This window comes from Saimiri boliviensis, chromosome 11 (assembly GCF_048565385.1).
Source record: "Saimiri boliviensis isolate mSaiBol1 chromosome 11, mSaiBol1.pri, whole genome shotgun sequence".
Classification (NCBI taxonomy): domain Eukaryota; kingdom Metazoa; phylum Chordata; class Mammalia; order Primates; family Cebidae; genus Saimiri; species Saimiri boliviensis.
This window is the reverse complement of record NC_133459.1, coordinates 56,967,902-56,982,173: the sequence shown is the minus strand read 5'-3', so window position 1 is coordinate 56,982,173 and position 14,272 is coordinate 56,967,902. Positions and strand designations below refer to the sequence as shown.

General features: G+C 41.0%; 1 protein-coding gene across 20 annotated transcripts in view; it reads left to right on the top strand.

The window, feature by feature from the left end:
* Positions 1 to 739: 739 nt before the first annotated feature.
* OMA1 (OMA1 zinc metallopeptidase) overlaps positions 740 to 14,272 on the top strand; it is a 78,460-nt gene continuing 64,927 nt past the window's right edge. For 5 of the 20 annotated variants that reach the window (XR_012512425.1, XR_012512424.1, XR_012512423.1 and 2 more), the window contains exons 1-7: positions 740 to 859; positions 4,462 to 4,579; positions 6,800 to 6,922; positions 7,102 to 8,433; positions 9,093 to 9,594; positions 10,516 to 10,744; positions 14,069 to 14,242. Coding sequence is in view for 15 of the 20 variants with exons in the window: in XM_074380896.1 (XP_074236997.1) it covers positions 8,427 to 8,433; positions 9,093 to 9,594; positions 10,516 to 10,744; positions 14,069 to 14,242 (912 nt within the window). In the remaining 5 variants the exon portion in view is untranslated. Of the gene's footprint in view, positions 860 to 4,457; positions 4,580 to 6,799; positions 6,923 to 7,101; positions 8,434 to 9,092; positions 9,595 to 10,515; positions 10,745 to 14,068; positions 14,243 to 14,272 lie in introns of those variants that run through there. The other 15 variants (XM_074380889.1, XM_074380887.1, XM_074380892.1 and 12 more) reach the window with 15 other exon arrangements.

Here is a 14,272-nt window from a genome sequence, read left to right as displayed (position 1 = left end):
AGCTACTTTCAACTAACTTCCACACACTTAAGGTTATACTTCATCTTTTTAAAAATGAGTCCCTCCAAAAATCATACGAAAGCACCGTTCCCACATTCCAAAGCATTTCTATGAATGCGGATTTAGAACCAGGAAGTCTTCGTCTTTTCGCAGCCTTTGGAGTCTCTCCGCTTTTGGCCAGTAGAGTCTACAACCGACACAGCTTTGCGTGGATCATTCTCTCTCTCTTTTTTTTTTTTTTTTTTTTTTTTTTTTTGAGACGGAGTTTCGCTCTTGTTACCCAGGCTGGAGTGCAATGGCGCGATCTCGGCTCACCGCAACCTCCTCCTCCTGGGTTCAGGCAATTCTCCTGCCTCAGCCTCCTGAGTAGCTGGGATTACAGGCACGCGCCACCATGCCCAGCTAATTTTTGTATTTTTAGTAGAGACGGGGTTTCACCATGTTGACCAGGATGGTCTCGATCTCTTGACCTCGTGATCCGCCCGCCTCGGCCTCCCAAAGTGCTGGGATTACAGGCTTGAGCCACCGCGCCCGGCCAGATCATTCTTTAGAGGACCCAACTCCCCACGGACCGGGCAAGTTGTCCCCATGCAAGCAGCCCAGCCCAGGGCCACGTTCCCTCCTTCAGCCACACGGGGGCGCCAGAGCGCCGCAGTCCGCGCGGGGGCCGGCGCCGCTGGGAGCAGACTCCGGGCGGCGGTATTGACTGCCGGGTGGAGGCGGGGCGAAGGGCGCCCAGGCCGTACGGAGGGCAGGAAGTGCGGGTGCGCGCCTGCGCGTAGGTCGGGTCGGCGGTGTCCCCGCTTTCGCTTCTGCTAGAGTCAGTCCTCGCGGTGACGCCTTTCCCCAGCTTTTCCGAGTAGGACCGCGTGGCGGGGAGCAGGCAGAGTGCGGGAGCGGGGAGGGGGCGGAGCGTAGAGCGCCTGCGGGGGCGCCGCGGCGAGGAGCGGGGATGCGTGGGGAGGGGTGCGGGGGGGGGCCGTGGGTGGGCGGCGAGGCTGCGTGGAGGGGCGGGGCGCGGGCCCGGGGCGGGAGGGGGAGGGCGTCTGTTCCGGGAGAGCCGGGCTCTGCCCTCGCCCGGCCGGGGCACGCCGGGGACCGCGGGTGTCTGGCGCCGGGGCGGTACTTTCCGGTGCCGCCTACCCTCCCCCTCCGCCCGCCCTCCTCAGCGGCTCGGCTCCCAGAGCGGCGTTTCTCACCCGCGAGGCTTCGGGCGCGCACCCGGCGCCCCCCCCACCCCCCAGGGGACCGCCTCCCGCCGGGTCGGGCGTCCGTCTCTGCCCCGCCCGCCCCCAACTCTCCAGGAGAGCTTGAACACGTGTCCCGCCTAACCGGAACGTTCCCGGTCTAAGCAGTTCCGGGGAGTTTTAACAATTTCCCCGTCAACTCGTTTACAGAACTCACTGTATACTCTTTAAGTGTCGCCTGTGTGTGGAGCAACAGTTTTGTGGTGCCCTGCAATCCTCAACAAGAAATTGTAGTCCAGGGAGATGAAAATCCCTTATTTGGCATTCAGGCGTTGATCAAGGTCATGCCTCCCTCGCTAAAAGGATTTAGGTTCATCTCTGTCATTCTCAGCCAGGGTGAAGGGGTGTAGTCTGACATTTGGAAGCTTAAGAACCAAGTCTGCTGCCGTCCAATTCTTTTTTAAAGCCTTCCATCATGTGTGTACTTTGCTTGAATGATTATTTTAAAGTACATGTCCTATTTTTGCCAATCTGACAGCTGTTTCCATAGAAACTGGAGAAGAAATAGTCATTTTCAGCAAGAGTTGTTAACACTGTCTTCCAGGCTTCAGCTGTGAGTGCCAGTGAGTGCTGCTCTTGCTCATTCTGAGATGGTACTTAAAGAATTAAAGATCTGAAATATTCTTAGAGGCTAACAATCCAAATTGTTTAATTTTCTCACATCATTAATTTTGTAATCCTAGAAGTCTGCCAGCTATGTTTGTTGACCTGCCACAGCTCTTTGAAGAGAATGTGTCAGCCCTGATTTTTTTTTTCTTGTGCGCTCTGTCGTCTAGTGATTGGCTTCGTGAAAATGCATGAAAAGATTTCTTTCTTCATTCTTTACCCTTTTTTAAGGATAAACGGGATTACAAACTATCAGGCACTGTTTCTAGTCAAAATGACACTTAGTTGTCAGTGATAGAAATGATAATGATTTTAATTATATACGGGTGGTGTTGGGGCTTTTGTTTATGCCTTCTGTGTCAGTGGGATTCTTTTTAAAAATTATCACTCAAGTCATGAGAAATGAGAAGGAGTTTGCTTGTCATGAGCAGAGCTGAGGAGTGTAAATAGATGTGCATAGCCATAGGGATGAGACCTTCCTTTTTCTGAGGGCTGTAAGTAAATTAGGGGGTTTGGAATTTAGGAATGGGTGAAGGAGGGTTGGGGAAGGTGCTTGGAGGAGTAGTAGGAGGGCCTGGTTTACCATGTGAAGGAGTTTATGGAAGCCATGGAAAACCAATGGAAGTGTAGGCGTGGTGGGATGACTGTAATCCCAGCACTTCGCAATGCAGTGCTATCATTTGATCCAAGGAGTTAAAAATCAGCCTGGGCAACATAGTGCCACACCGTGTCTACAGAAAAATTTTTAAAAGATTAGCAGGACTGACTGGTTGCGGTAGTTCAGGCCTGTAATCCCAGCACTTTTAGGAGACCAAGGTGAGCAGATCACTTGAGACCAGGAGTTAGAGACCAGCCTAGGCAACATGGTGAAACCCTGTCTCAACTAAAAATACAAAAATTAGCCAGGCATGGTGGTGCACGCCTGTAATCACAGCTACGCAGGAGGCTGAGGCACAAGAATCACTTGAATCCAAGAGGCGAGGTTGCATTTGCAGTGAGCCGGGAAGGCGCCACTGCACTCCAGCCTGAGTGATGACAGAGTGAGACCCTGTCTTGAAAAGGAAAAAAATAAAAGGAAATTACAGAAATAGTTGCAGCCGGGTATGGTGGCTCACACCTGGAATCCCAGCACTTTGGGAGGCTGAGGTGGGTGGATCACCTGAGGTCGGGGGTTCAAGACCACCCTGACCAGCATGGAGAAAACCCCATCTCTACTAAAAATTCAAAATTAGCTGGGTGTAGTAGTGCATGCCTGTTATCCCAGCTACTCGGGAAGCTGAGGCAGTAGAATGGCTTGAACCCAGAGGCAGAGGTTGCTGTGAGCTCCATTGCATTCCAGCCTAGGCAACAAGAGCAAAACTCCGTCTCAAAAAAAAAAAGAAAAAGTTGCCTGAGTGGAGGCTTAAAAAGTAATAATACATCCTGTGGAAGTTTGAACTGCACAGAAATATATAAGGTGAAAATACTAATAATCCCTTTCAGCCACCAACCTCCCATTCAAAATAGTTGTGAATAGTTTGCTGTGTTTATTTTTGTATATAGTAGCATATTTTGTCATTACTATTTTTGCAAATTGTGGAGGTTTTTAAAAATCTATTTTATTCTCTGCAGTATCTCTAACGTCCATAATAAGGCTTAGCATTTAGTGGGCACTCATTAAATATTTTTAGAATAAATGAATGATAATACAGTTCAGATGTCAAAAACACAAAATCTGAATGTTTGGTCAAGGTTGTTAAAATTGTTTAAGTTCTTTGCCAACATTTAAAAATTGATAAAAATCTGAAATTCAGACCGGACGCGGTGGCTCACACCTGTGATCCCAGCACTTTGGGAGGCCGAGAAGGGTGGATCACGAGGTCAAGAGATCGGGACCATCTTGGCCAACATGGTGAAACCCCGTCTCTACTAAAAATACAAAAACAATTAGCTAGATGTGGTGGCACGTGCCTGCAATCCCAGCTACTTGGGAGGCTGAGACAGGAGAATTGCTTGAACCCAGGAGGCGGAGGTTGCGGTGAGCCGAGATCGCGCCATTGCACTCCAGCCTGGGCAACAAGAGCGAAACAACGTCTCAAAAAAAAAAAAAATCTGAAATTCTCATTTTACTTGAAAGTTTTGAATCATTTGGTCACTGCAAGTTCAAATTCCATCATACCGGTTGTACTTCCTTTAGATGGGCATGAATCCACATTCACTTCAGTATCACTTTGCTGATGCTCACCTGCCTGGACCCTACGAACCTGTGCTGTGCAGTGCGGTAGACACTAGCCACATATGGCCATTTAACTTGGTTAAAAATTTTATTCCTTAGATGTGCTAGTCATTTCAAATGCTCAGTAGCAGCATCTAGGGGCTACCTTCTTGGATAGTATAGATGTGAACATTTCCATCATTGCAGAATGGTCTTTAGACAGTGCTTCTTTAGACATTTGAGTTTGCCACCTCTGTTATATGGAAGTTTTCAGGTAGCATTTATTATTTTTAAGTTTGCATATCCCTTTGCCACAGATTGCTAGCTTTTAAATCCTTAAAAGATTTATAGATCACTGTGTCATCTTTTTAAATTATTTTATTTTAATTTTTTAATTTTTTTTTTTTGAGACAGAGTATTGCTGTGCTGCCCAGGCTGGAGTGCAGTGGCACGATCTCAGCTCACTGCATCCTCCACTTCCTGGGTTCAAGTGATTCTCCTGCCCCAGCCTCTGGAGTAGCTGGAATTACAGGCAAGTGTCACTGTGCCTGGCTAATTTTGTGTGTGTGCATTTTCAGCAGAGGCCGGATTTCACCATGTGGCCACACTGGTCTCGAACCCCTGACCTCGTGATCCACCCACTTCGGCCTCCTAAAGTGTTGGGATTACAGGCATGAGCCACCGTGCCCAGCTCCATGTCATATTTTAAATGGTTACTTGGTATTTATCAGGGTAAGACTGTATGTAAATGGTGGGGGTAGGATTCTGTATGTAAACTGTGGGGGTAGGTTTGCATTTTAGAAAGAGTGCTTTAGGTCTAGGTGGGGTCAGACTGGAGTGAGAGGGGTTGGTGGTGAAATAGGCAGGGAGATAAGGTGTGTGGTGCAACAGCATAAGACCACAAGCGCAGGAAGGGCTAGAGTGAGATAAGGAGGTGGAATTGATATGACTGTTTTAACGTGGGCTGAGTTATTTTGGATGCTGAAGTTGCTGTAGCGATAATCCAGTATTTCTGGAACTGATTAAATGTTGAAAATTTGTAAATTTGGCTTTGCAGAAATGTAGAAGGATCCCTCAGCTAGTTCTAGTAAACAACATGTATAATATTAAAAAGCTATCGATTTATGAAAACAAATGTGTAACTGTTTTATATCATGTAAATGTCTTAGAGATCATTTGCAGAATACAGAAACGCACTGAAGAAAGAGAATTAGTTTTGGGATAAAGTAAAAGCTCAAGAAGCTCAATTAAATGTAGGAAATACAGTGGTTTCATGGCAGTGAGGGAGGTTTTATTCTCTCATGCTCTCTCTGGCTTTGTCGTCTCTCACTTACCTTCTGTCTACACATACATTCCATTGTCTTTTCTGTGGATCCACTTTTTTCTTTTAAAAGCTTTTTGTTTGTAGTTCTTGCTTACATATTGCTTTGTTTGGGCATAGTACCTGCTGTAGACCCAGCTTGCACATGACATGCCCTTATGTTCCTGTGCAGAATACTGTTTTATGTAAAATCTTTTTAGTGTCAAATACCAACTCCTAGCTCTGTGGCTTCTGGTAGGGGTTGCTGGGGATGAATGCAGTCATCTGGGCCCATCCCCTAAACTGAGGCTGTAAGACACACATTTGAAAAAGGAATTGTGCTTGGTCAAGTGTCTGAAGCTTACCTACTACAGTAAATCATCAGATTTGAGGGAAAGGAAAGAAAGTGGGCTTGTGTTGTTTTTGCAGTTTGACTTCTAGAAGACTTTACATTTAAACCTTAATACACTTTCCCATTTAAAATAGTTCTTTCCATTTGTTTTTTGTCTTTCTGTATCTGCCAATAAATGGCATGAAAAATAATTACTGCCTTCCTGAACTTTTCAGCTACTCATGGATATCTCTTTAAAAATGCATACAGTATGTAGTATCTAGTAATTGAATTTTATTATCCTCTAATAGTTTTACTTAGGTTCACTTTTGTCTCCTCAACTAGATTATAACATCGATGAGGGCAGGACTATTTTCTGTGCTGCGTAACTCTCATGCTATCTAGCCAATGAAAACCTTACTAGCTACTCCAGTATGAATTTTGAAATGATTTCTGGACATAAATTATTTTACCATTTTCTATGTTGGATCAGAAAAGTAAAAACAAAGTAGCTTCTTTATAATGTCAAACTATTATATATCACCTTAGACATTACTAATTTAAAATTGGTAGTATTTCAGAAAGGGTTAATTCAAAGTTAATGTTTAACTTAGCATGCCCTTTGTTCACATTATACATTAACAATGCAAGGGCTGAATGTATAAATTACATAAAAAATAAATTTGAGTAATTTAAAAATAGTTTGATGTAGAGGTAGTACTATTTATTAAAACTGGTAGTCCTGAAGCATCTTTCTAGATAATATCGTATTAGTTTAGGTTGAGTTTTGCATGTTTTTTCCATAACTTTTATATGAAGATTTTGAAACATGCAGAAAAAATTGAGGAAAAATTTAAGGAACACGTATATAACCATCACTTAGATACAATGATAGCTGATACTCTATTTATTGATTTTATGTCCTCATCCTCTGTGTGTGTGTGTACATTTGCTGTACAATTTGAGTTTTATCATAAATCTATCACCACGTATCCGAGCAATAAATATTCAACATAATCACAATATTATCACCTAAGAAAACAAGTAATAATTACCTAAAACAACTTAAAACTCAATTCATATTTAGATTCTCTCAATCTGTTATTTATTTATTTATTTAGAGACAAGTTCTCGTTCTGTGGCCCAGGCCAGAGTGTCGTGGCACGGTTTCGGCTCACGGCAGTCACCACCTCCTGGTTCAAGCGCTTGTCCTGCCTCCGCCCCGTGAGTAGCTGGGATTGCAGGCAAGTGCCACTCTTTGTAATCTGTCCCACTGCCCCTTTTTTCCTCCCACTCCTCAAGCAGTCACTGATCTCTCTGTGACTCTGGATTAGTTTGCATTTTTTGCAGTTTATATTACAGAGATGGAATTAGAGGATATACTTTTTTGTGTTTTTCTTTTTTTTTTTTTTTTTTGAGACAGAGTCTTGCTCCGTTGTCCAGGCTGAAGTGCAGTGGCATGATCTCGGCTCACTGCGACCTCTGCCTCCCAGGTTCAAGTGATTCTCCTGCCTCAAGCCTCCCGAGTAGCTGGGATTATAGGTGAGCACCACCACACCAGGCTAATTTTTGTATTTTTAGTAGAGACAGGGTTTCATCTTCTTGGTCAGGCTGGTCTCGAACTTCTGGCCTCATGTGATCCATCTGCCTCAGCCTCCCAAAGTGCTGGGATTACAGATATGTGCCACTGTGACCAGCCTTTTTTGTGTTTTCTAATGAGTTTATACAGTTCATCTAAGATGTCAAGTTTAAGATTTTATCATTTATCGATTTTAAGAAACTGTGTGCCTTGCAGTTTTTTTCTTTTGTGTAGGGTTTGTTAAACTTTGTGGGTTTCTAGTTTTCATCAAGTTTGGAAAATTTTTGGCCATTATTTCAAGTATTTTTTTTTCTGTCAGCACTCCCCCTCTCCCCACCACCTTTTTGGGGACTTCATTTAGATGAATATTAGGCCACTTGAAGTTATTACATACCTCATTGAGGCTCTGTGCCTTTTTTTTAATTGTATTTTCTCTCTGCATTTCATTTTAGATGGTTTCTATTGATACATCTTCAAGGTCACAAATCTTCATTTCTACAATGTTAATCTGTTATTGTTTCATCCAGTATGTTTTCCATCTTAGATCTTACAGTTTTCTTGTCTAAAAGTTTAGTGTAGGTGTTTTAAAGAAATATATTACATATCTCTATATAACATGCTCATATTTTCCTTTAGCTTCTTAAACATGGGGAATATAGTTATAATAACTAACATTTCTTGTCTACTAATGCTGTTACTTGTTTATTTAGGAGTTAGTTTCCACTAATTGAAATTTCTTCTAATTATGGATCACGTCTTGCTTCTTGCATGCTTCGTGATTTTTACTTGTAAATTGTACCTTGTTAAGCGCTAGTTTTTTGTCCTAATACCGGTTCATGAATTTGTTGTTGTTGTTGATTTTTTTTTTTTTTTTTTTTTTTTCCTGGGATGCAGTTGCTGCTTGGAAGCATTTGACTTTTTGGGTGTTGCTTTTAATGTTTGGTGGGGCCAGAGCAGCTTTTGGCCTAGGACTCATCTTTCTCTAATGTTGAGGCAAAACCCTTCTGGGTACTCTACCCATGAATGATAAGGTTTTCCACTTTGATGCGGTGGGATAGGTGCTATATTGTGCCCTGTGTGAGCCCTGTACATTGTTTCCTCCAGTCTTTTCAGTTGGTCCTTTCCCGGCTCCAGGGGATTTCGTTAGCCCAGACAGGACTCAGCGGAATATGAGAGGTAATTCTCTGCAGAACTCAGGAGTTCTTTCTCAGTGCCGCTCGTCTTTTCTTGTCTTTTGTCCTGTGAGCTCTAGCAGCCTTGGTTTACTTGACCTCCCAGCTTTATCATTTCGATTTAGGGAAACCACTGGGCTCCACCTAGGTTTACCCTGTCTGCATTGTGACCTGGAAGCACTCTCCAGGCAATGAGCTAGGGCAATTGGTTGTCATGGCCTCCGTTTCCCATCTCTCAGGGATCCCTGTTCTTCACCACCTAATGTCCAGTGCATTTCTTAAGTTGGATTTTACTATTCTGTTTCATGCTTACCCCCAGTTACTGCAAACTGATAAAGTTTTACTGTTGTTTTTACCTAATCCATTTCTTATTGCTCGAATAATTTGCCATTAAAATAAAAATGGCCCTTTCCTAACTAAAAATTAAAACTGAAATGAAAAAAATTCAAGCTTCTAAAGTACACATTGCATAGTAAATGTAATGTTATGTATACTCTGGTTTATCTTGCTAGAAGGCGTTGCTGTAGGGATGATGAGTGGAAACCCAAGGTGATTTAGCCAGAGATGTGTTAAAAGAACACACCTATTTAATAAGTGTTATATTCCCAGTTTGGTAAGTAAATATTTTCTGCAGATATTAATAGTTTATTTTTTGTGTTTCAGGTAATCAAGTAGAAAGTATGAGCTTCATCTGTGGATTGCAGTCTGCTGTTAGAAACCATGTTTTCTTCCGGTTTAATTCACTGGCTAACTGGAGAAAATGTAACACGTTAGCATCAACCTCAGAGGGCTGTCATCAAGTAGTAAATAAGTCTCAGGGACTGGGAGTAAATCAGTGTGATAGGTGGACTTTGCTGCCCGGAAACTTTCATTTTTATAGGACTTTTAACAACAAAAAAACAGGATGCCTCTCAAGTACCAAAAGTAAGGAAATTTGGATGAATGCCAGCAAATATACTGTATGGAAGGACTCTTTTTCAAGACAGCTATTAATAAAAAAAGTTAGAGCAGTTCCTAGTCTGTTAGTATTGCATCCTCTAAGCCCTTCTCCTGTAAGAGCCATTAGGAATTTCCACACCTCTCCGCGGTTTCAAGCTGCTCCGGTTCCTCTCTTGTTGATGATTCTTAAACCAGTGCAGAAGTTACTTGCAATCATTGTAGGCAGGTAAAATGCTTTTTTTAGAAAAATAAACTTCTGTATTAACTTTTTGCATTAATATTTTGTGTTATATTAACTTTTAGAAACTAAACTTTTTATTTATAAAACTGGACTTGTAAAGAAATCTCCCCTGTATCCCCCCATTTAGCTCAAAACAAAGTTTCTAAAGAATAGGTCCTACTCAGTTTTGTTATGCATGATTTAATAATCTTGAAACAAGATTAGGACCTATTGTTGCATATTAATTTGATCTCCTTAAAAAGTTATTCTTACCTATCGTATAGACATTTAGAAAATCTTATATTTATGATTACAGGATCATAGGATATGTGGATCAGAAATGTTGGTTATAGCTCATATATAAGAAGAACACTTTTTTTAAATTTGTGCAATTTGAGGCAGTAAATAATAAAACTGAGTAACGGTGGGCTCACTCCTAGTTAACTCTTAAATCATTAATGCTGCTTTTTTTTTTTTGTTCCAAACACATTTTTGTTTTTTCTTGGTGGTATTTTATAATACTATTTTCACAGCTTGGTAATACTTTAATCTTTTTTCTCTCATTTGTTTCATGGAGATTGAAGAAAGCTAATCACTGTTTCCTCAGAAAGCTTTCTTGTGTTTGATGACTGAAGTTCCTTCTAGCGCCTTAACTTCCGCATGAGCCAAACATTTAGTGTTTAACCTTAAAATAGCTGAAGAAGAAAATTTTGATGAGCCTTAGAATATTTATTTATAAATTTGCATAGTTAATTATTTTTCATCATTTAGCTAAGAACCTTATTAACTGGAAAAGCCATGTGTTCAGCAAAATACATTACACAAATTCACGTGTTTGAGGACATAAAATTCTAGTGTATGCATTTGAGCTTTAGTGATATGTGCTGGAATGATGATCAGAACTTCGAATTTTTCTTTTTGCTTTAGGGGCATAAGGAAATGGTGGCAGGCACTTCCTCCTAACAAGAAGGAACTATTTAAAGAAAGTATAAGGAAGAATAAATGGAAGCTAGTCCTTGGTTTGAGTAGTTTTGGATTGCTCTTTGTGGTATTTTATTTTACTCACCTGGAAGTAAGTCCAATCACAGGAAGAAGCAGGCTGCTATTATTGGGGAAAGAGCAGTTCAGACTTTTATCAGAACTGGAATATGAAGCAGTAAGTAGTAAGAATTGTTTTTAATTAGACTGCTTAATATAACACTCAAAGTAGGAAAGTTTCTTAAATATGAAAGATACATTGCTTTTTAATTTTAGTATTTGACATGAAGTTAGCATTTTTTTTTCCAGACGGCCTCCGACCTTTCACACTTAGTACTACTGCTGCCGACGTTGCTTTTCCTAGCATTTACCCAGCTAACTCCTGCTTAACACATCTCACCTTAAATGTCACTTTCTGAAGAAGGCCTTCCTTGATGATCCAGACTGGGTTAGGTAGGGGGACTGGATCAGGCCCTAGGAGGTATCCTTCATACCGACTGAATTATGAACCAACTCATTTGTAGTTGTGCCCATTGCTTGACTATACTGGGATTAGGTCTCCTAGGCTTTTTTTCTCTGCATACTATACTTTTCCTTCAAAGCACTCATGAGAGTAACAGTTATTTGCACAATTATTTATTTGATAGTCTGTTTCTCTTATTAGATTAAGCTTCATAGGGGCAGGGATCTTACCTGTTTTGTTTATGGTTTTATTTTAATACAGAGTGTAAGTATAGTGCTTAGTGTATATGTATTGAATAAATAGATTTATAGTCAGAATTTTTATACCTTGAAAATCAAGTAATATAAGACCGTTTTTTCTAAGCATCAGTTTTAGCAATTTATTATATTTTTTGAATCCAAACTGAAGTTGGAGTTTAGAAGACTTACCTCTTTGGAAAGTATAATAATTCAGATAGTTAAACATTTTGAATCCTAGTGAGTTTCTTAGGGACGGAGGTCATCATTTTATCTCCAGTTCATAGCACATATACATGTTATATGCCCTGTCACTCAAATTAATTGTTGAATTCGTGTCCAGTAGCCTCACTCGACACCTTTGGCATGGTTAAATCTTTTTTTAAACCAGGCTGGACTGCAGTGGCAGGGTCTTGGCTCACTGCAACTCTGCCTTCAGGTTCAAGTTATTCTCTGGCCTCAGCTTCTTGAGTAGCTGGGACTATAGTCGCACACCACCATACCTGGCTAATTATTTTGTGTTTTAGTAGAGATGGGGTTTCACCATGTTGGCTAGGCTGGTCTCGAACTCGTGACCTCAGGTAATCCACTTGTCTTGACCTTCCAAAATGCTGAGATTACAGGCATGAGCCACCACACCCGTCATGGTTAAGTCTTTTTATTCCAAATCAACTTCTGAGTTTGTCAATGGAAAGCTACTATGAAAAAAGAAATAATATTTTCTTAGTATAAAAATTTCTCTTAATCAGGGTGCAATCTCATAGTAGAGTATATATGGAGACTTGAGATGTTTCTTAGGATTTAGTCAGAGGCAGGTTTGAGGAAATTGTTCTGGAAAGATTGAGACAGGCCTAGTATTAGTGCATCTTTTACCACTCACATTCCTAAGACATTTTAAAAAATTCTGTATCGACATAGATGCATTTGTCTTTTTTTCTTATTTTAGCTACAATTACCACTTGTGATAGGAAAATTTAAATACATGTTCTTACAGGGATATTATAAAGTGCTATAATTACATGTATTCTTGTTTTATCTCCTTCAGGAGAGTTGATAATGGGGGTTTTTGTTTTAGGCAGTTCACATTGGTGAATTATGCTTTTTAAAAGTCTTTAAGATGACTACTTGTAAGTTCATGTTCTATAATATAAAATAATGTCTTTGTAATGTATCTCAAGGAGAAAAGTTACTAACTTGTTCATTCTTATTTATTTTTTTTTTTTTTGAAACAGTCTCACCTTGTCACCTAGGCTGGGGTGCAGTGGTGCTAATCTCGGCTCGCTGCAGCCTCTGCCTCTCAATTGAAGTACTTATGCCTCAGTCTTCCAAGTAGCTGAGACTACAGGCATGCGCCACCACGCCTGGCTAATTTTTATATTTTTAGTAGAGACAGGGTTTTATCATGTTGGGTGGGATGGTCTCCATCTCCTGAACTCGTGATCCACCCGCCTCGGCCTCCCAGAGTGCTGGTATTACAGGTGTAAGCCACCGTGCCCAGCCACTTGTTGATTCTTAAGTGAAAGAAAGTATACATTTTATGAATGTTAAAGTAATATTTCAGAACATTTGTAGTTTGCTCAGTATGTTTGAAAGAGCTCTCATTAATATAACTTCAGAAAAAGTATCTTCTATGGTGGCTAGTTTTAATCAACATCATGTAGAGACAGTGATATGCTCATTAGTTCTGAGATTTCAGTAATTTCAACTTGTGTGAATAAAACACCTTAAAATTAATGAAATACCTATTTTGGTAAAAGTTTAACTTTCTTTTTAAGTATAAAGTGTTTTTCTGTTTAATACATTGTGAATGTAATTTTCTTGTATATTTTACTTAGATGAGATCTTAGGTTCTCTACGCAGGGTTTTTTTTTTTTTTTTTTTTTTGATATGGGGTCTTACCCTGTCCCCCAGGTTAGTGTTGGAGTGCAGTGGTGAGATCTCAGCTTACTGCAACCTCTGCCTCCCAGGCTCAAGCGATCCTCCCACCAGCCTCCCATGCAGCTGGGAACACAGGTGCATGCCACCACGCCTGTCTAATGTTTCGTGTTTTTGGTAGAGATGGAGTTTCACTATGTTGCCCAGGCTGGTGTTGAGCTCAGGTGATCCTCCTGCTTTGGCCTCCCTTAGTACTGGGATTACAGGCATGAGCCATTTGCCTGGCCTAGGCAGTGTTTTCTAAAATATTTAGGAAAGTAGAAATAATACTTAAGTATGCATTTGAAGGTTAATCAAAAGAGTGAAATTTTGATGTCAATGTATTCAATCCATAAAAAATCTTAGTATTAGAATTTATTCCTTTGTCAGAACCCACATTGCCTTTGCATGAATAATTCAGATGTGAGAAATTTGAGTGCTTAATATGTGCAGACTTTTTTTTTTTTTTTTTTTTTTTTTTGAGACGGAGTTTCGCTCTTGTTACCCAGGCTGGAGTGCAATGGCCCGATCTCGGCTCACCGCAACCTCCGCCTCCTGGGCTCAGGCAATTCTCCTGCCTCCGCCTCCTGAGTAGCTGGGATTACAGGCACGCACCACCATGCCCAGCTAATTTTTTGTATTTTTAGTAGAGACGGGGTTTCACCATGTTGACCAGGATGGTCTCGATCTCTTGACCTCGTGATCCACCCGCCTCGGCCTCCCAAAGTGCTGGGATTACAGGCTTGAGCCACCGCGCCTGGCATGTGCAGACTTTTATATAATTGAAAGTTACAATGTTTAACAATAAGTAGCCATGTAACTTTCCGTGAAGCAGAGTAAACATTTTGTAGTGCTCTTTTGAAATAAGAAGTGATTTTTAATCTTTCAGTGGATGGAAGAATTTAAAAATCATATGCTGACTGAGAAAGATGCCCGATACCTGGCTGTTAAAGAAGTGCTTTGTCATCTAATTGAATCCAATAAAGATGTTCCAGGGATCTCTCAGATCAATTGGACTGTTCATGTGGTTGATTCCCCAGTTATTAATGCCTTTGTGCTTCCAGTAAGTAAATGTTCTCAAACTCATTGTAAT